The sequence below is a fragment of the Diabrotica virgifera genome, chromosome 1 (genome assembly GCF_917563875.1).
Source record: "Diabrotica virgifera virgifera chromosome 1, PGI_DIABVI_V3a".
In the NCBI taxonomy this organism is placed as follows: domain Eukaryota; kingdom Metazoa; phylum Arthropoda; class Insecta; order Coleoptera; family Chrysomelidae; genus Diabrotica; species Diabrotica virgifera.
In genome coordinates, this window is record NC_065443.1 from 107,681,127 (window position 1) to 107,704,788 (window position 23,662).

Sequence of the window (23,662 nt, forward strand, 5' to 3'; positions counted from 1 at the left end):
TTGGCCAAAATTCACTTCGAGTGGTCTAGCCATCTTTGCCTGTCACATGCGCGGTATCGCTCGGTAAAAAGCGACAGATAGACCACCAATCGTCTTCCCGCGGGTTACACTATGTTTCTTAGAAAGCCTTGTCTATCCTTAGTATGCCTATCGATGCTACTGATGATGATAAGACTGGCTTACAAAATAAATTTCCGCTTTATATACTTCGTGTCCAAGGTCCCTTCGTGTCTCTCCTACTCGAACACCGGCGAAAGATCTGAAGTTCTGTATGGTGTTTGAGATGCTTCGTTAGGAACTAGGCCAGTACTTGAACACAGTAGGGACCAGAGTATAACAATATGGAATATCAAGAATATATTTTTTGTTCATTTTAAGGCTTTGGCCACACGGGCGTTTTTTTACGGCTGCGATAATTTACGGCGCCCATTGGTTTGACCACCTCCTCCACCAATTTTAGATGAAATCATTTCAGTCAAACCGTCAAACCAATGGACGCCGTAAATTATCGCGGTCGTAAAAAAACGCCCGTCTGACCAAATCCTTAGCAGGAAATTCTGCGAATCGTCTCTGATTAAAATTTTTGATGGTATTTTTTTGGTATAGTAATACCCCGAACTTACGCGATAGTGGGACTGAGCGATAATCGCGTAAGTCGAGGTATAATTTCGTATATGTATGTATGTATAAAAATTATTTTAATTGGGACCGGAAGTTAAAAAAAATGCAATTTGCTTTATCAGCACTTGCCTCTTCTTCGCTTTCTGCAATGCTATGTCAATTACAGCGACTTTTGAATCGGCTGAACCAACCATTACTAGCTTTAAACTTCATCTTTAGCGATTTCTTCAGCATCCTCCTTCAATCTATCAAAAATTAGCTTAGCTTGGGAGCACACTGTGTTCTGGTCAATAGGACAATTTTTCACATTCACCTGATTATCACACCATAATTTTAACATTGTCTCCATATCGGCAATAATACCATGGCGTTTATGTACGATGGTGGAATTCAAAGATTGTGCACTTTTTACAGCATCGATAATTTTTTCCTTGCACTTTATAATTATTGTTCTGACCGTCGATTTCGATAGATCAAACTTCTTTGATAATTCACAAAATTATTTAATTCAAAATCTTTAATTACGTTAAGTTTACATTCCAAAGATAAAGATTTTCTTTTCTTATTTGATACAGGCGGATCAGTTTTACTTCGTTTGGATGACATTATTACTCTTTCAAGTCTTCGATATAAAACAAAAAATCCCTTTATAAAAGTAACAAAGACCCACCCACTCCATTAGACAAAACTGTAGATAAGAAATACCTAATACAAAATAAAATCGCTGATTCCGTGTGAAAAGTCCAAACATGTATAACATTGGATGAGCCGATGAGCAATAGTGTGTGGCTGGTAATTCTATCACGTCCGTCAATAACTAAACGATTATGTGGCGCTGGCGCTCAAATAACAAATCGACAAGATTTGAAAATCGCGTAACTCTGGTTTCGCGTGTAGCGTGTATTTTAATAAATTTTTTTTGGTATTTTAATAATTCACATATTTTAGTATGTAAGTTTTGGGGAAAATAATAAAATACATATACTCTGGGCTAATTAGCAAAATTCATTGAAAAGTTATTTACCAGCAATTTTATTGCTGGATTCGAATTATAAGATCCTATATATTAATAATATAGGTATGCAAAGTCCGCAGATAGTGTGCTACTTTTTTTATAAACAAAATGGCGCCGACAAATCGTATTTTTTTCAATTATTTCTCTATAACTCCGAAGATTTTAACTTTACAACAAAAACACCCAAATAAAAATTCACCGCAATTAAATTCTGCATAGAGATATGTTTTTCACGATTTGCTCCGACGAAAATTTTCCTCGGAAAATGCGGGTTTTCCTAACAAAATTTTTAATTTTCAAATAAAGTTTTAGGTAAGTAATTATTAATCAATAATTAAATAACTTAGTGACATCAAAGCTTTCTTGGTATAGATTGTAATTCCAGAAGCCGGTGAAAATTAAACGAATATTTTAGCAACAATTCAATTGTTAATTAACAATTTACGATCGCAATAATAACCAAAATAATCATGATACAATGATCAAACTTATAAAGATTATAAAGATGAGATGCTTATTTAATATTTTATCGACAAAATATAAATTTTTCTTTTTTTTGTATAATCTTTAAATTTTGAAAAAAAAAATAGTTATAATACGTTGGTATTCTTAGTAAAGTACAAAGAAAGGTTATTTACCAGCAATTTTATTGCTGGAATCGAATTATAAGATCCTATATATTATTAATATAGGTATGCAAAGTCCGCAGATAGTGTGCTACTTTTTTTATAAACAAAATGGCGCCGACAAATCTTATTTTTTTCAATTATTGCTCTATAACTCCGAAGATTTTAACTTTACACCAAAAACACTCAAATAAAAATTCACCCCAATTTAATTCTACATAGAAGTACGTTTTTTCCGATTTGCTCCGACGAAAATTTTCCTCGGAAAATGTGGGTTTTCCAACAAAATCTCGAATTTCCAAATAAATTTTTTGGACCAGTAATTATTTATCAATAATTATATAGCTTTGTGAAATAAAAGCTTTCTTGGTATAGATTATAAATTTAGAAGCCGGTGAAAATGAAACGAATATTGTAGCAACAATTCAATTGTTAATTAACAATTTACAGTCGCAATAACAACCAAAATAATCATGAGACATTGATTAAACTTAGAAAGATTATAAAGGTGTGATGCCTATTTAATATTTTGTCGACAAAATATAAATTTTTCATTTTTTTGTATAATCTTTAAATGTTTAAAAAAAATTGTTATAAAAAAATGAACATTTCTCAGAAATTGTTTATTATATTCTAATTTTATAAAATACTTAAAATGCGTATTTCATAGGTCTTGAAAATGAATGCTTTAAAAAAAATTTCCAACCATTTGCAAAAAAGTTATGAAACAGCAAAGTAAATATACGTTTTCTCCGTTGTTTATAATTTGTTTTAATTGTTTCAAAGCTTAAAAGTGAGTCTATGGTATAATATAATTACTCACAAAGAATATCAAAAATTAGTGCAATGGTTATATTTTAATCAAAGATTAAAAATACTTTTTTTTGTAATTTTTAGCGCAAAAGTAGGCCTGATACAGAGTCGGAGCTTAAATGTTCACTCGAAGCGACTGACACGCAGCATGCATTATTTATAAAAGTGTACGTCTCGCGCGGCCCGTCGTCGCTCCGAGTGAAAATTTTAGTTACAGTGCTGTATTATTCTACTTTCGCGCGTGTAAATTACAAAAAAATATATTTATAATCTTTAATTAAAATATAAGCATTAAACTGATAACCGATATTTTTTTGTAAATAATTAGCTTGTACTTTAAACTCACTTCTACGCTTTGAAAGAAATTAAAAAAATTATAAACACCGTAGATATCGTATGTTTACTTTGCTGTTTCATAACTTTTTTGCAAATAGTTGCAAAAAAGTATTAAAGCATTCATTTTCAAGATATTTGAAATGCGCATTTTAGCTATCTTTTAAAATTACAATATAATAAAAACTTTCTGAGAAACGTTAATTTGTTTATAACTAGTTTTTTTTAAACATTTAAAGATAATGCAAAAAAATAAAAAATTTATATTTTGTCGACAAAATGTTAAATAGGCATCTCATCTTTATAAGATTTCAAAGTTTGATCAGTGTATCATAGTTATTTTGGTTATTATTGCGGCCGTAAATTATTAATTAACAATTGAATTGTTGCTAAAATATTCGTTTAATTTTCATCAGCTTCTGGAACTATAATCTAAGCCAAGAAGGCTTTTAAGTCACCAAATTATTTAATTATTGGTAGATAATTACTTATCTAAAACTTTATTTGAAAATTAAAGATTTTGTTGGGAAAACCCGCATTTTCCGAGGAAAATTTTCATCCGAGCAGATCGGGAAAAACACAACTCTATGCAGAATTTAATCACGGTGAATTTTTATTTGGGTGTTTTTGTTGTAAAATTAAAATCTTCGGAGTTATAGAGCAATAATTGAAAAAACACGATTTTCGGGCGCCATTTTGTTTATAAAAAAAGTAGCACACTATCTGAGGACTTTGCATACCTATATTATTAATATATAGGATCTTATAATTCGATTCCAGCAATAAAATTGCTGGTAAATAACTTTTCCCAAAAATGGCCTATTCTCCGATAATCAGCCCAGACTAACATATTTTATTACTTTTAACGGATTTATTGTTTTCCAATACAATTCATATCTGAGTTATACTACTTTTCGCAACAAGCTTCAGAATTATGAAAATTGAGACTAAAACTGACCTTTTTTTTAACTTTTTTTATGATCATCCAAATCTTTAAAGTGCTTAAAACAAATTTCACACTTCTTGTAAAGTCTTTCTTAAGTGTGAAATCTCATGCAATTTTAAATAATTTGATTTAACAAACGATTTGAAATATATTTCGCACTTTTAACATTTTTTGCCAGTGTAAACTTTTGTATGTCGATTCAAAGATGATTTAATTGTGAACTGCTTAAAACAAATTTCGTACTTTTAAGGTTTTTCTCCAGTGTGAACTCTCATGTTGATGAGAGCTGTCACAGAGTTTGTGCCATATTCCGACCGCACAGCCTTGGTAAAACTTGAAGCGAAGCCAAATAATCTCAACATCATACAGGTCTATGCACCAACTGCAGATGCAGCAGATGAAGAGGTGGAAAACTTTTATAGTGAAATCAAAGAATTGCTTAAATTGACAAAGAAACATGATGTTAACATAATTATGGGAGATTTTAATTCCAAAATAGGGAAAGGCAGCTTTGAAGACGTAGTTGGACCTTATGGTCTTGGAACAAGGAACGAAAGGGGTGACCGACTTGTACAATTTTGTCAGGAAGAAAACATGAGAGTTACCAACACATGGTTCCAACTCCACCCCCGTCGCCTTTATACTTGGAAATCTCCAGCCGATAAAGCTCAGAACATAATAAGAAATCAGATAGACTTCATTCTCATCAACGGTAGATTCAGCACAACTGTCAAAAGAGCTTGCACATATCCTGGAGCAGATGTGCCTTCTGACCATGTACTATTAGTGGCCGTCATAAAGATCGCTCTTTCATGCAAAAACAAGCCTGAAACTCAACAACAGATCGCATTGGATAAACTGAAAGATCCAATGATACAAGCAGAAATAAGTAATGAAATAAACACACAAATTCAAATATTGACGACAAACATTACCGAAGATCTAACACCAACATGGAATACGATTACAAGTGCTGTAACAGACATCATGAAAAGCAACTTGGGGTACAAACCAAAGAACAAGAAGCAAAAATGGATGACAGAAGAAATACTATTACTAATGGATGAACGACGACGACACAAGAATGACCCAGATGGCAGCAATATGTATAAAAACATTAACAGGCAAATAAAAGCAAAGATAAGAATAGCAAAAAATGAATGGCTTAAGCAACAATGTATCGATCTAGAACATTTACAACGACAGCACGACGATCGGAATTTACATAAAAAGCTTAAGGAGACTGCTGGAATATACAGAAAACGAAGACCAACTATTATAGTTAATCAGGATAACCAGGTAGTGCTAGGTGAAAAAAAGAAAATTCATATATGGGAAAACTATATTCAGGAGCTCTTTCATGACGAAAGACCCATGAGTGAAGTTTATACAGACGACCAGCTGACTGGCCCTTCAATTACTAAAGAGGAAATAGAAAAGGCAATATTATATTCAAAAAACAATAAGGCACCTGGACCTGATGAAATCCCTTCAGAAATACTCAAACTACTAGATGAAAGGGGAATTTCAGCACTACATAAAATATTTAATTTTATTTATGAAACTGGTTGCTATCCTCAGCAGTGGTTGCTCTCTACATTTATTCCCCTACCCAAAAAAGTCAATGCAAAAAGATGTGAGGATCACAGACTCATTAGCCTGATGAGTCACACTTTAAAAATATTCTTAAAAATACTACATCAAAGATTATACAAAAAATGTGAATGGGACATCAGTGATTCTCAGTTTGGGTTTAGGCAAGGTTTGGGAACAAGAGAAGCAATAGTAGCAACACAGGTGTTGGTCCAAAATTGTTACGATCAGAGGAAGGACGTATTCCTGTGCTTTCTAGACTACGAGAAAGCGTTTGATCGTGTCCAACATCACAAGTTAATGCAGATCCTCAAGAAGCTTGATATAGACCAAAAAGACATAAGATGCATTGAAAACTTGTGCTGGTATCAGGCAGCACAATTAAAAATAGACAATTCTATATCCAAATCCATACATATAAGAAGGGGTGTTCGGCAGGGATGTGTGCTTTCCCCTCTTTTATTTAACATTTATTCGGAAGCCATATTTCAAGAGTCTTTGGAAGATGCAGAGATGGGAATCAAAGTGAATGGAGTATTAATCAACAACATACGATATGCTGATGATGCTGTCTTAATTTGCGACAACATAGCAGATCTTCAACAACTTGTCACTATAATCGGAGAATACAGTAAGCGAATGGGATTAGAGATTAATACCAAAAAGACCAAATTCATGATCATCTCCAGAAACTTGGATGCATTTGAAAATGCATGGTGAAAACTCCACCATAACACTGAATACTAAGTCCATTGAGAGAGTGAGCAAATTCAAATACCTAGGAACGTGGCTTTTTGAAGACTGGGCATCGGACAGGGAAGTAAAATGTCGCATTGAGCAAGCTCGACAAGTTTTCGTAAAATTCAGGAAGGTACTGAGCTGCTCAGAGTTCGACCTTACACTGAGACTAAGGTTTACTAAATGCTACGTGTGGTCGGTGCTGCTATATGGCATAGAGGGCTGGACACTCAAAACGAGGGATATAAACAGATTAGAAGCCTTCGAAATGTGGCTTTATCGCCGTATCCTAAAGATACCATGGACGGCGAAAGTCACAAATGTGGATGTCCTTAAAAGAATCAACCAAGAACGTCAGCTTTTCGAAAACATCAAGAAAAGAAAAACGGCGTATTTGGGTCACATCATGCGAAACGAAAAATACCAGTTCCTTCAACTTATAATCCAGGGTAAAATTGAAGGCAAGAGAGGAATAGGACGCAAGAAAATGTCCTGGCTCCGAAACATAAGGCAATGGACAGGGATCACCGACCTACAATCACTGATCCACATTGCAAGAAACAGAGAGTTAATGGAAAATGTGATCGCCAACATTCATTAGTGGATTTGCATTTGAAGAAGAAGAAGAACTCTCATGTGATGATTGAAACGTTTTTTAAAAGCGAACTGATTAAAACAAATTTCAGATTTGTATGTATTTGTAATTTGATTTCAGATATGTAACCTTTTTCCCCAGTGTGCAATCTCAAATGTGTTCTTAAACCACTCGAAAGAGTAAACTGCTTAAAACAAATTTCACACTTATAAGGTTTTTCCTCAGTATACAATGTCATATATCATAGGTATGTAAGTTTAGAGAAAATAATGAAATATATTTTATTACCTTTAATGGATTTATTGTTTTCCAATACAATACATATCGAGTTATACTACCTACTTTTCGCAACAAGCTTCAGAATTCTAAAAATTGAGCCTAAAATTGAATCATATTCTTTCATTAAGAACAAATATAATTTTTAAGAATAAAGTCAATTCCTGGTACTTATCAGGAAGTGATTTGCATGACCATTTGAGCAAATAATTTGAAACAAATTTTACAATTGCATATGCGTTCAGCATTTATTCAGTATGACTTTGTCATGACAGCACGCCTTCTTGAACGGCATAAGCTCCGCCCACTAATTTTATCGCTCGGCAGCGATTCTAAACTCTAAAAAGTGGCGAATTCCTGCCGACGCTCAAGCATTACAGCTATCCGTCGGTATTATTACACCCACTCGCAAAAATGCCCCCCATCAACGAGAGAATACGTTCTCTCAGAAACAAATATGTTTCGCGTACGATTAACGGAAGTAACTACAGAGCAAAAAATGTGCTAACTACCCCTTGCAATCGGCAAGGTCACATACTCACCAGGCTCTCCAAAAACAAAGTTTCATTTCCTCCAGCTAATCTTTTACAATTGGCTAGAAACGAACTTCCTGATGAGTATTATGAAATTCTAGAACAAACTCCCCTAATATATCGCAGATAAATAAGCTGCATCCACACACGCTGAATCCAAGAGCCGTTCCTCGTTGGTGACAGTTTGCACCCTCCTTGGCTAACTGGAAGTTTCTGGACATTTTACGGCAACTTCTCTCCTTCACCTCAATAGCTTCTGCGCTAAAAACACCTTCTGAACCCCCGCTCCACCAGCGATTTTGCTTCTAAACTATCTTCACCTAACATTCAAAACAAGTTTACTCTTATCGTCCCTATACTCCTGAAAAGGAGGTTCCTACACCTTGAAGAGGCACAAGCCTAACCGGAGTATAAATAACGCGTTTCGTTCATTCGTTCGTGCCGACGCTCACTCGTCTTCAGTCTTGATAAGCACCTGACGTGTGATTTTAGTGGGCTGCCGCCTTTTTCGGACACGTTTTGTCCTTCTACATAGAATCTGTGCTGCCAGTTCTTTGTTCTAAACTTACACCTGTGTTTTTACTACCTATTTTCCCTATTTAAAATGTAAGAAACAAGATATGAAATCTCAAAATCAGAGATACGCCAAGAAATGGCAAGTTCTATTCAACTTTAACTCTATAATATGGGAAAAAAAGATGCTATAAACAGCTTAGCTGAACAACACAACCACAACCGTATGCCTGATAGGTATTTTTATCTTACACGGATGATGGTCGCTGGGACATTTTCAAGACCAAATTTCACCGGTAGATGACACTTGAATGTCTTTCCAAATTAGCTTTAACAAACTTCACACTTATAAGGTTTCCCGCTAGTGTGAATTTTTTTATGATCATCCAAATGTCTTTAATAAGAAAGGTGCTTAAAATAAATTTCACACTTCTTGTAAAGTCTTTCTTCTGTGTGAAATTCCATGCAATTTTAAATAATTTGATTTAACAAACGATTTGAAATATATTTCGTACTTTTAACATTTCTCGCAAGTGTGAACTTTCGTATGTCGATTCAAAGATGATTTAAATGTGAACTGCTTAAAACAAATTTCGCACTTATAAGGTTTTTCCCCAGTGTGCAATCTCAAATGTTTTTTTAAACTACTCGAATGACTTAACTTCTTAAAACAAATTTCACACTTATAAGGTTTTTCTCCAGTGTGAACTCTCATGTGTTGATTTAAAGATTTTTTAAAAGCGAACTGCTTTAAACAAATTTCACACTTGAATGGCTTTTCCCCATTGTGCAATCTCAAATGTATTTTTAAACCACTCGAATTAGTAAACTGCTTTGAACAAGATTCGCACTTAAAAGGTTTTTTGCCAGTGTGAACGTTCGTATGTATATCTAAACTACCTTTCTGAGCAAACTGCTTTAAACAAATTTTGCACTTATAAGGTTTTTCTCCAGTATGCACCCTTAAATGTATTTTTAAACTACTCGAAACAGTAAACTGCTTGAAACAAGTTTCGCATTTATAAGGATTTTTGCCAGTGTGAACGTTCGTATGTATATCCAATGAACATTTATGAGCAAACTGCTTTAAACAAATTTCGCACTTGAATGGTTTTTTCCCAGTGTGCAATCTCAAATGTATTCTTAAACTACTTGAAACTGTAAACTGCTTGAAACAAATGTCGCATTTATAAGGTTTTTCCCCAGTGTGCAATCTCAAATGTTTTTTCAGATCATTTGATTGGCTATATTGTTTGAAACAAATTTCACACTTGTAAGGTTTTTCTCCAGTGTGTACTCTTAAATGTGTTTTTAAACCACTCGAATTAGTAAACTGCTTTGAACAAATTTCGCATTTAAAAGGTTTTTTGCCAGTGTGAACGTTCGTATGTACATCTAAACTACCTTTTTGAGCAAACTGCTTTAAACAAATCTCGCACTTATAAGGTTTTTCTCCAGTATGCACCCTTAAATGTATTTTTAAACTACTCGAAAGAGTAAACTGCTTGAAACAAGTTTCGCATTTATAAGGATTTTTGCCAGTGTGAACGTTTGTATGTATATCCAATAAATATTTATGAGCAAACTGTTTTAAACAAATTTGGCACTTGAATGGTTTTTCTCCAGTGTGTATCTTCAAATGTTGATTCAAATTACTTGTTTTCCCAAACTGTTTAAAACAAATTTCACACTTGTAAGACTCATCTCCTGTGTGAACTATCATGTGTCCCTTTAATGAACTTCTATTGGCAAGTTGCTTAAAACAAATTTTACAATTTATTGGGTTTTCTTCAATAGGTCGACGCATAGGTTGTTCTTTATCACTCGAATGTAGAAGTATTGTTTTCGTACTTTCCGATATGTTTTCTTCTCCAAGAAAACCTAAAAAATAACTAGAATATACTTTTTATTTCAGCAAAATCTGATGCAATAGAAAAGAAAAGTTTGACCACTCGCAGTAACTTATGGCTGAGATACACTAAATTTGACTGAAAAACCGCCTGAAATCGTGATTTTTTGTGTGAAAAAATAAACATTTTTACTCGAAAAGTATTGACTTAGTTAAAAAAATTCTATAGAAAAAATTTGCTTAGAATTAGTCAATTTATCCATTTCCGGAATTATTTTAAACGTACAATCCGACAAGAGATAGTTGGCGGGTGACCTTGAGCGAAAATACACAACGAGAAATACAAAATACGGGAAGGCCAGGTCTCGCTTGTTGGCGACAAGCAGACATGTTTTGCGCAATGCCGATGTTTTTTCACCACGACAAAGGATGACTTTCACGGCCCAAGTGAAAGCAACCAACGGCACAAGTCCAACTTTGAACTGGGTGGTAAGCGTAACCTCAAACCAAATTTTCATGCAATTCGGTAGTGGCACTGAAAATTACACGATATCGCCATGTTTCACGTTCAATTACTGGACTAATAATAAAACACAGACTTTCAATTGCCAGGAGGATTGTTCTGAAGAAGAATTTGGCCCATAACGAGATGTGATGCCACCATAGACATAATAAGAATAGACTAAGTAAGGTATGGGCCGCTCTGTGAATAGAAGTGTAACGCTAATATCAAGGACATCATTGGCCAAAAATCACTTTGAGTGGTCTAGCCATCTTTGCCTGTAACATGCGCGGTATCGCTCGGTAAAAAGCGACAGATAGACCACCAATCGTCTGCCCGCGGGTTACACTGTTTCTTAGAAAGCCTTGTCTATTCTTAGTATGCCTATCGATGCTACTGATGATGATAAGACTTGATCGAACTGCTTAAAACAAATTTCAGACTTGTAAGGTTTTTCTCCAGTGTGAACTATCGTGTGTACATCCACCAACAGGTGGTACAGCTACAGCTACTAACTGGCTTACAAAATAAATTTCCGCTTTATATACTTCGTGTCTCTGCTACTCGAACACCGGCGAAAGATCTGAAGTTCTGTATGGTGTTCGAGATGCTTTGTTAGGAACTAGGCCAGTACTTGAACCAGAGGTAACAGTAACTAGGGGCCAGAGTATAACAATATGGAATACGTCAGAATTTTTTGTTCATTTTATGCAGGAATCTGACTAATGCAAAATTTTTGATTTTTTAGGTATTTAAATAATTCATAGATTTTGGTATGTAAGTTTTGGGGAAAATAATGAAATATATTTTATTCATTTTTACGGATTTATTGTTTTCCAATACAATTTCTATCTGAGTTATAACTACTTTTCGCAACAAGCTTCAGAATTCTAAAAATTGACCCTAAAACTGAATCATATTCTTTCATTAAGAACAAATACAATTTTTAAGAATAAAGTCAATCCCTATTACTTTTCAAGAAGTGATTTGTATGACCAGTTAAGAAAATAATTTGAAACAAATGTCACAATTGCAGATGAGTTCAGCATTTATTCAGTATGAGTTCTTGAGTGTCTTTCCAAATTAGGTTTAACATACTTCACACTTAAAGGTTTCCCGCTAGTGTGAACTTTTTTATGAAAATCCAAAAATGTCTTCTTCAGTGTGAAATCTCATGCAATTTTAAATAATTTGATTTCAAATAATTTGATTGATAATAGTCGTACTATTAACATTTCTCGCCATTAACTAGATAGATACAAAATCTTAAGGAGAGAGTAAAAACGCATACACCGAAAAAAGAAACGAGACTCGGAAAATAACATATTAGAACGGCTTGAAAGCCATATGAGTCACGGAGAAACAAGAAAGTTCTACCATCAAATAAATATTATTAGAAAAGAATTCAAACCGAGAATCAACTATTGTAATGATAAGGAAGGTAACTTACTTACCAACAAAGAAGATATCCTGTTACGATGGGTAGAGCACTTTCGAGAGTTGCTGGAAGGGGAACCTACTAACAACATAGAGCTGGAATACAGAAATGAGGAGCTCGTGGAACCCTCCACGGTACAAGAAGTGAAAATATCTATAGAAAAACTAAGGAATCACAAATCTCCAGGCAGCGATGGCATCCCAGCAGTTATTTAAGCGCGGTGGAGAGCAGGTTACCAAGGTGATGCGAGAAATTGTAAAATTTGGTCTGAGGAGCAAATGCCTGAAGATGGAGTTTATGCTTAATATGCTCGTTACACAAAAAGGGAAACCAACTGGAATGCAATAATTACCGCAGAATAACTCTCCTAAATACAGCATACAAGATATTGTCAAACATTTTACACGTGAGATTGAAGCCTTATACCTAAACGTTTCCAGGAGAATATCAGGCAGGACGGCAGGATTCAGGCGTGGACGTTCAACCATTAACCAGATCCTTACACTACGACAGATCCTCGAAAAAGCGCAAGAGTTTAACATAGATATGTACCATATTTTTGTCGATTTTAAAGCGGCATAAGACAGTGTCTTAAGAACAAGTCTTTACAACGCTATGAATGAGTTAGGAATTCCAAAAAAACTCATATCTATGATAAAAGTGACAATGGCGAAGATGCTATCAGCAGTAAAAATTCAAAACGACTCGTCAACCCCATTTGAAATACATAGGGGGTTAGGCAGGGAGGTGCGCTGGCGTGTCAGCTTTTTAATGTAGCCTTAGAAACAGTTGTACGAGACGCTAATTTAGATAGCAGGGGAACAATATTTAATAGATCAGTCCAAATTCTGGCATATGCAGACGACGTGGACATTATAACAAGAACCAGGGCGAGAACTGCGGAAATCCTAACCGATCTAGTAGCAGCAGCAGAACGAATGGGGCTACATATAAATCAAAATAAAACCAAATTCATGGCGACTAACACAAATACAAGAGCTGGAAATGTTGACGCAGATCTAATCGTCAATGGCCAAAACTTCGAAGCGGTCAAAAAATTTATATATCTAGGGACATCGGTTAACCCCAATAATAACACATCTGAGAAAGTAAAAAGGCGAATAATAATTGCAAACAGTTGTTATCATGGTCTATCAAAGTACTTATCTAACAAACGTCTGTCTCAAAAAACTCTTATAAGGCTGTATAGAACATTGATAGTCCCCGTTCTCACATGTGGATCAGAGGCATGGACGCTAACTAAAACAGATGAATATCCGCTCTATCGATTTTTGAAACAAAGGTGCTACGCAAGATAGTCGGAGCGGTCTGTGAGAACGGAATATGGAGGCGTAGATATAACTTTGAACTGCAGAATATCTACAAGCATACGTTTTGGTGGAAATGATATTATCACTGCAATTAAGCGAAATCGTCTGCAGGGGGCAGGACATGTAGCCCGGGCCCCTGAATCGAACATGATAAAAAAGATTCTAACAGCTCAACCCGTGGGAATGAGAAGACGGGATAGACCAAAGTTGAGGTGGATGGACGGGGTAACACAAGATGCAGAAAAGATCGGGAGTCGGCAACTGGAAAGTGCAAGCAAGGGACAGAACAGAATGGCGTAGAACGCTTGAGAAGGTCAAGGCCCTCTAAGGGCTGTAGCATTAAGATGATGATGATGAACATTTCTCGCCAGTGTGAACTTTCGTATGTCGATTCAAAGATGATTTTATTGTGAACTGCTTAACACAAATTTCGCACTTATAAGGTTTTTCCCCAGTGTGCAATCTCAAATGTTTTTTTAAACTACTCGAATCACTAAACTGTTTAAAACAAATTTCACACCTGTAAGGCTTTTCTCCAGTGTGAATTCTTAAGTGGCATTTTAAATTCTCTGCTTGAGTAAATTGCTTGAAACAAATTTCACACTTGTGAGGCTTTTCTCCAGTGTGTACTCTCAAATGTTTTTTCAAATCACTTGATTGAACAAATTGCTTAAAACAAATTTCGCACTTATAAGGTTTTTCTGCAGTGTGCACTGTCAAATGTTTTTTTAAACTACTCGAATCACTAAACTGCTTAAAACAAAGTTCACACTTATAAAGTTTTTCTCCAGTGTGAACTCTCATGTGTTGATTTAAATATTTATTAAAAGCGAACTGCTTAAAACAAATTTCACAATTATAAGGTTTTTCCCCAGTGTGCAATCTCAAATGTTTTTTTAAACTACTCGAATCACTAAACTGCTTAAAACAAATTTCACACTTGAATGGTTTTTCTCCAGTGTGCAATCTCAAATGTCTTTTTAAACCACTCGAATTAGTAAACTGTTTTAAACAAGTTTCGCATTTAAAAGGTTTGTTGCCAGTGTGAACGTTCGTATGTATATTCAAACTACCTTTTTGAGCAAACTCTTTTAAACAAATTTGGCACTTGAATGGTTTTTCTTCAGTGTGTATCTTCAAATGTTGATTCAAATTACTTGTTTTTGTAAACTGTTTAAAACAAATTTCACACTTGTAAGGTTTTTCTCCAGTGTGTACTGTCGTATGTCGATCCAACATACTTTTATAAGTAAACTTCTTAAGACATATTCCACACTTGTAATGCTGCTCTGCCGTGTGCAATTTAAAATGTGATTTCAAATTATTTTTTAGAGAAAACCGCTTAAAACATATTTCACACTTGTGGTATTTTCTTGCATCATGTACAATGGTATGTTTAACCAAATATTTTTTAAGAGTAAACTGTTTAAAACAAATTTCGCATTTGTAAGGTTTTTTGTCAGTGTGAACGTTCGTATGTATATCCAAAGAACGTTTATTAGCAAACTGCTTGAAACGCATGGGTTGTTCGTTATCACATGCATGTACAAGTATTGTTCTCGTAGTTTCCGATATGTTTTCCTCTCCAATAAAACCTAAAAAACGAGAATATATGTTTGCATTTTAAAAGAATCTCATTAAAAATAAACTTTTGACAAAAGTATCTTATGGCTGAAATTTTTAATAATTTAAATTATAGTATTTCCATAATAGTGTTAAGTTGTTCTGTGAGTTCAGAGATTAAGTGAAGCACAACGTGGCACTTTATATAACTCAAAAACTTAGTTACACATATCACAATTACTAATTGCATTACAGTTGAGTCTACGAGTCTTTACCCGTGCGTCATCATTTAAAGCATATGGAATAAGTCAGAAATTTACTAAACGCAACTTTTGGTGACAGAAAGTGGGTATTACACCGATCACGGGTTTATAGTATAAAATTTGACGTTATCAAATAAATAGAATGTCAAATTTAAGTTTTGTTTAAAATTTTGGTGCATAATTACAGCTACATTTGAAGTAGCATAATAAATTATTTTATTATCATTGATTAATAAATAAATAAACACTATAAAAAAATTCAATAACATATTTTCTTTTTGTTATTTTATTCACTTTTGTTATTTTATTCACGTAACATTAAACACAAGCACTGTGTCAATGAGGTTAGCTTTGTACGTTGTCAAAATTAATCGTAAAATAACATAAACTTACCATAAAACTTCAAACTCCAATATAAAATTAGTTGTGAAAACAACTGTTTGTATACTATAAAAAAACTCCAAAATGAAAAAATTCGACAAAATAACAGCCAAAAATTCAACAAACTGACAGCCACAAAAGTAAACAAACAAAAATGTCAGAAATTGTACTTATAATATGTGAAAACATCCCCAATCGTCTTTTTTTGTACATATCTCTTTTCAATGTACTGAGTCTAGATCGTTCATAAAAATAACATGTGTTTTTACTTAATAACAGGCGGTAGCTGGTTCGTCATTAGTTTCATGCATGGAAGAGAATGATGCTAGATAAAAATTATGTGTTTTATCTCACCAAGTATTAATGACGCACGGGTAAAGGCTCGTGGACTCAAGTGTAATAATGTTATCGCTTAAAAAATAACTCGTACTGATACGGAAAATCCCCAGTACCACCTTATGCCTATTTATTCCGAGAAAATATTTAAAAAATATATGGAAATTCAAATGAGGGCATAAAAATAAACTGTGAGTTAACGACCAACATAAGATATGCCGATGACACCGTGATCCTTGCCAGTAGCATAGATAAATTTCAACAGGCAATGGAAAGGGTTATTTTAGTGAGAGGAATACGGACTTAATACCTTAACTTCAAGAAGACAATGTGGATACTGATAAGCAAAAAAAACAACTTGCGCGACAGTAGTTGTGGATAAACAACATACTAGTTGGCCATGTAGAATCTTATGTACCAATATCTTATGTACCCAATAAGAATGGCGCTCGGCCATATCTCAGGAACCGTTTATAGTACAGCTTTGGGAAAAAAAATTTTATAACAAAAGTTGCCTCGAGAAAAGCCTGGAAATTATAATTAATATATAATTGTAAGTCCACCGCTAGAGGGCGTAATTGAATTTTTCTATCTCGAGATATCTTAAGAAACGTGTAAATTTTAAACATAACTGTTGCTGTCATATAAGTGGAAATATATAGAAGCGAATAATGTGCTATGAAAAAAAAAACGAAGAAACATTTTCCAGATGTCACCGTATATAATAAATCAAAACAAAATATGAAAAACTCTACTACTGGGGTGACGTCTTTGGGGATATTTCATTGCATATATTCTAGCCGCAACAGTTGCATTTCTTATGCATTCAAAGAATGTGGCTATCATGTCAAATGCTTCTTAGTTTGTAAGAATCATCTTGAATTTCACTCTGTATAAATTTTATATAAAATTTAATAGAAACAAACCGCAACAAACCATCAATGAACAAATTTTTATGTTTTACTGATTTGACACATAATTTGACACATGATGACTTTTTGAAGTTAATACTTCTAATAGTTCTATTTTTTCCATAGCACACTACTTGTTTCCACTTTTGACTTCCTTAACTTAGTTTACCGGTGACAATAACAGTTATGTATTTATCTTAGTTGGGAATAGGATAATTGATATTAAAATATAATGAAATAAAAATTAAAAATTTGTGTAGAAAATCTGACGTTTTTACATTTTCTATGATTCATCGAGAGCAAAGCAAATGCGCGGAGGCATCAATTCATAAAAATTTACATATTAACGCTATTTTTTTGGTATTATTTTAAGTATTAAAATTAGTGTAATATTTAAATAAAAATAAAATTAAACTGTTTAAAATATATTAATTTCGTTAAAATCATAATAATAGAAGTATAACTTCTTACTCGCGTACAAAGTATACACACTCTTTTTTTTGTTATATTTTATAGTGTTAATTGTCTTATTGTTGTTTTGATTCATTATATACGGTGACATCTGGACAATGTTCCTTTGTTGTTTTCCATAGCACACTACGTGCTTCTATATATTTCCACTTATATGACAGCAACAGTTATGTTTAAAATTTACACGTTTCTTAAGATATCTCGAGATAGAAAAAGGTATCGACATGCGGTTTTCGGTATTCTGTTGCTAATTTGGTCTAATTTTGTAATACAGGAAAAAAAAATACATACTTGTATTTAATATTTTCCAAATGAAACTAGATTTCTAAAAAAAATAAATAGCGCCTTCTAGACGGCATATTACGTAATAGGCTCTTTCCAAATTATAACTATTACATTGACGAAAAGAGCTGTTTTCAACAAGACCAAGTTTGTAAAAATCGATTAAGCCGAACCGGACTTACAGCGATTTTTTCATAACAAGATTCCCACTCACCCCCACCTCTTATTTGCACAGATAGACTTAAACTTGTGAAATAAAATATGCACAGAATTGTATGAAGAATACGATGATTGGATTTCCAGTGCTAGTCCTGTCGCCAGGGGGGGTACAACGGCCTCGTTAATTCAGATGGACTTACTCAAGTTTTTTTTATGTATTTTGACCCGTAGAACACGAATTTTTTGGGTAACAGTTGATCCGGATGTCGATAAGATTGTTATAGACCAAGAACTTGAGGAATCAAATAACAGCGATTTTTGGCAAAACAAAAGAATATTTTGTATTTTTTGGGCCATTTTAAGTAAAAAATATTTCTACAAGTTTTTTCGTAGGATGCACAGTTTTCGAGATAAACGCGGTTGAACTTTAAAAAAATCGAAAAATTGCAATTTTTGAACCCGAATAACTTTTGATTAAAAAATAAAATAGCAAGTCTGCTTACCGCATTTGAAAGTTTAAGTCAAATTATATCGGTTTTGATTATTTGCATTGGTAAAAATTTATTTTTTTATTGTTTAACAAAGCTATAAACACGTAGGGTTTCCCGTGCTTTTACATGCGTTTTAACGCATGTAACGTAGAAATAGTCTTGATTGCACTAGTACCTATTCTACCTACTCGTTCGATTTTAAATGAGAAATCATAGAAACATCACTCACGCACTAGTTGTTTGTAGCTTTGTTTAACAATAACACAATAAATTTTTAGCAATGCAAATAATCAAAACCGACATAATTTGACTTGAATTTTCAAAGGCGCTAAGCAGAATTGCTGTTTTACTTTTTAATCAAAAGTTATTCGGGTTTAAAAATTGCAGTTTTTCGATTTTTTGAAAGTTCAACCGCGTTTATCTCGAAAACTGTGCATCCTACTAAAAAACTTGTAGAAATATTTTTTGCTTAAAATGACCCAAAAAATACAAAATATTGTTTTGTTTTGCCAAAAATCGCTGTTATTTGATTCCTCAAGTTCTTGGTCTATAACAATCTTATCGACATCCGGATCAACTGTTACCCAAAAAATTCGTGTTCTACGGGTCAAAATACATAAAAAAAAACTTGGGTAAGTCCATCTGAATTAACGAGGCCGTTGTACCCCCCCTGGCGACAGGACTATGCCCTTTCATTAGGCAAATTTTGTAAAATTTCGATTTTTTAATTTTTGATATTCAATTACGCCCTCTAGCGGTGGACTTACAATTATGAAAATAATTTTCAGGCTTTTCTCGGGGCAACTTTTGTTATTTTTTTCCCAAAGATGTAGTATAAACGGTTCCTGAGGTATGGCCGAGAGCCATTCTTATTGGGACACCCGGTATATCTCGGCACCAACGTCAATGCAAAACGAGAACAGGCCACAGAAATTAAAGCGAGAATAAAACGAGCTAGAGCAGTATTTAACAATATGAAAAAACTCCACATAAGCAAGGATCTGTCTCTTCCCCTAAAACTACGTCTAGTTAAATGCTACATTTTCCGATCTATATAATAGCTGACCTGTACGCTGACAGAGACGCTCATGAAAAAACTAGAAGCACTCGAAATGTAGGTGTACCGATGCACAGTGATTTCAAATGCTGAAAACGTGGTCATGAGGCGAAAAAAAAGTCCCTATCTATTCTGCGTTCCGCAGTCACTTTGCAGTGTGGGCAGCATATCCCAATATAAAATTTATGGAACCTTGCAGCTCAGTGTTGCCGGTTTTAAGCAGACGAACTTAAGGTCCGTCTAAATCAGCGATACTCAACCTTTTTCTTTCCTGGGCCACATAGAAGCTATTACCACAGCTTGCGGGCCGCAATCAAGATGAAGTAGTATACAGGGTGTTTCATTGGGACACGGAAATACTTTAATGGTGAATAGAGGTAAATTAAGAGGTTCTAATTCTAGACATACTAAATTTATTGCTTCACCGACTTTATAACTGAGTTCAGGGTGTTTTATCGATTTTGCCCATTTCTTTCTGGACCCATAACTTTAGAACCACCTTGTATATTTTTTTGATATTTGGTACAAATATGTCACATTTAGAACCCAAACCACCCAACTTCTAATCACAAGAAAAATCCAGGTCCTTATTAAACAAAATTATAAATTCATTGTGACCTTTAAACAACATCCTGTATATTGAAATTTTCAAAACCCGTTTGCACATTTGAAAAAAGCTTTAATGGAGCTTCCATTTTTTGCACTGACAATTCAATGACTTTGATTTTGAAATTATGTCGAAATTTTTAAGAACTTGAACTTTCAAAACAAAAATTTCGATATAATTTCAAAATTAATGTCATTAAATTATCTGCGCAAACGATTTGAAACGAGCAATGAAACTTAGCTTTTTGTGCTCTTTTCAAATGTGCAGACGAATTTTGAAAATTTTAATATACAGGGTGTTGTTTTAAGGTCACAATTATTTTAATTTTTTTTTGTTAATCCGGACCTGATTTTTTTCTTGTGATTACTAAATGGGTCGTTGCAATGAAGTAAATAAGTATTGATTTATTTTTAAAATGAGTATTTGTTTATTAACTTTAATAATTTATTATTAAAAGTTAATAATACCGTGCTTTTTAATCAGTTCTTAAAAATTTCAATATAATTTAAAATTAAAGTCATTAAATTGTCTGTCTCACGCCCAAACACGCCTCAAACACATCCGCACACTATCAAATAATTTGAAAAACACGTGAAATTTGACAAATAATTTGCGGCCCGCGGGCCGCAGGTTGAGTATCACTGGTCTAAATAGAATATTCCAGAAGTCCAAAACATCTTGATTTGAAAATCTGTGGGTTTTATTATTTTTAAATAATTCATAGATAGGTACTATGGAAGATATTTATACGATATTAAAGATATATCATTTGAATAATAATTATAATTAGCCTGTAATTAATATTATATTTTTTAATAGTTATTTATGATATAAGTGTTAAAATTACAATTTTAAGGCACGCATGTGAAAGTTTGCAGAATGAGCGAAGCGAATTCTGCAATTCACATGAGTGCCTTAAAAATGTACTTTTTAACACGTGTACTTTGTACGCACGCAAGAAGTTATACTTCTATTATATGATTTCAATGAAATAAATATACTTTTAACAGGTTATTTGTATTTAAAGATTAAACTAATTTTTACTTACTACTTTCCAAAAATTTTTTATTAAAACAATACAAAAAATAAAAAAAAAAGTTAGATAACACACGGATTCGAACCGGGGACCTCTCGATCTCCGGTCGAACGCGCTACCACCGAGCTAAACTCCCTTTCCTTTGACAGCTTACAAGATTTCTCATACATACTGACAAATTTAATAGACCAAGTGAGGTATAAAAATAGTTTAAAATTTATTTAATATAAATATTAATATCTCTTGGCAACACTGTTCTTCATAAGAGTCTGTACTGAAAGGTGACCGTAGAACGTAGTATAGGGATTTTCATGTTTACAGTTGTTTTCTCATACTATCGTAGAGTCGTAATACGCAGGCATAAGAATCAGACTGGATGTATTGTGGTTCATAACTCAGAAACAAGTGAGCCATGTCTGAGTTTATTTTTGCCGGCAGAGAAAGTGAAAAAGAACGCGTATATTGAAAACGCTGTAAAACGTTTTGTAGTTTATCAATTTTATCGCTGTAAAGCACATTCTTCTTTTTTAAGTATGTAGTAATGTAAGGTGTAAGTTAACTTAAGATTTAGTAACAATAAATGCCTTAAATTTGTTAATACATAAATAGTGAAAATATACTTGAAACAATCAAAATTTTGTTAACATACATACAAAAAGTACAAAATTCGGCATAATTCTGCGACTAATATTTATTAATCATAAAATATATAGCAAGAAAATATAGAATCACTTTGGTTTAGCTGCCTATAACTTGCTGGCAGTTGTTTAAATACAAAAGTGGGAAATGCCGCATATTACATGATTATGGCGATTGTTGAGTATATATGGGCGGATGTACATAAGTAATAGGTTCTGAATATTGAACTTCATGAAGAAAATATATTGGTTATCAGCAATTTCAAAAGTCCCTTAAAATATAAAGTTTTAAACGATTATGCGTTTAAAATAAAATTTTCGAATTTCTTTCGGTCATATTGGACCCGCCATTGTGCTTAAAAAAATAATGTTAGATTTGTAATCAGCGACCTTAAGCTACCAAATTTGACAAAAAAAAATTGCGTTTTGATTGATATTTTCAATTTCTTTCCGCCATGTTGGATCCCCATTTTGTTTTTCAGAAAAAATAATGTCCGATTCGTAATCAGCGATGCCAAAAACCATTAAGAACGAAAGTAATTCCGAAATGTATAAACAATATACACTTTTAAAGGTTCATGACCACGTTTTCGGCATTTGGAACCACAGTGCGCCTGGTCCACAGGTGGGACATAAACACATTGGGTTGAGTATTGAGCCATGTCAGTCTGTTCCCTCCAGAGTCAACGTCAATATGTGCTGTTTCACATTCTAAGAATTTTGAACGTGCGATAGTTTTGACGCGCTTATCCTTTTCACACAATAAGAATTGAGTCGCACGAAAATATTTTGCTGTGTTGTTTGGTATATTATTTTGATTTACACTTTGTGGCTGAGGTAGGTACATGATACGATGTCGGATATGTATCATTACGATGTATCATTACAAATGGGTATTTTTTGTCCTAATGTACTGTAATGCGTATTTAATTCATTTGCAATTTCTATTTTGTCAGTTATTATTTTGGGGTGTTGGGGTGTTTTATAGAGGTAGTACCTTTTATGAGAACGGCCACATCGAGCGTAATATACGGGAGATGGTTCGAAGTAACTGGTCCTCATAAGACATCCAACTGTCACTTATGGCTCCACGTGCCACACCCTGGGCAACTGCATTGGTCTGTAGGCTAAACTAAGTGAGGGTAACCAACCACCGAGCGATTGCCGGTATAAGCAATCTCCACTAACTAGCCAACAGCTTCGGGTGGATGAGCTAGTAAGTGTTAGGGCACTCTTTTGTCCTGAGACTGAGAAATCGGTCTCGAAGGCGGATGAACCCTACAGAATGGTCAACGGCATAAGGATGCAGAAGGCAACGGGGAACCACTGCATTAAGGACTCATAGAGTACCCCTAGTAGTAATCATCATGGTGGACATGCAAAGGAGAAGTACTGATCATGGACATCGGATACCAAGATCCGGCAGAGGAAGACAAATAGATAAGTACAAGGCTTCCTCGGTCGTAAACCTGCGAAACCCTTGTAATAAGAAAAAAACAACCATAAAAATTGCTACGTGGAATGTGAGGAGCTTATTCTCTTCGGGAAAATTAGATAACGCCGTGTTGGAAATGGATCGTTTGGGTATAGACATATTAGGCATAAGCGATACACAATGGCCAGGAAATGGCAAATGCCCCACAACTAATCATGGTATGTTTTATTATGCCGGAAGTGACACCACAACCCATCGATACGGAGTTGGAGTCATCATCTCAAAAAAATGGAAAGATGCTGTAGCAAAT

At 34.0% G+C, this 23,662-nt stretch overlaps 1 protein-coding gene across 10 annotated transcripts in view; it reads right to left on the reverse strand.

Moving 5' to 3' along the window:
• LOC126879760 (zinc finger protein OZF-like) overlaps positions 1 to 23,662 on the reverse strand; it is a 50,147-nt gene that overhangs the window by 9,517 nt on the left and 16,968 nt on the right. For 4 of the 10 annotated variants that reach the window (XM_050643030.1, XM_050643023.1, XM_050643019.1 and 1 more), the window contains one exon: positions 10,007 to 10,483. The exons of 2 other annotated variants lie outside the window; for them this stretch is intronic. In XM_050643030.1, the coding sequence (XP_050498987.1) occupies positions 10,007 to 10,483 (477 nt within the window). Of the gene's footprint in view, positions 1 to 6,699; positions 9,503 to 10,006; positions 10,484 to 13,257; positions 15,318 to 23,662 lie in introns of those variants that run through there. 4 more of the 10 variants (XM_050643050.1, XM_050643046.1, XM_050643039.1 and 1 more) reach the window with 2 other exon arrangements.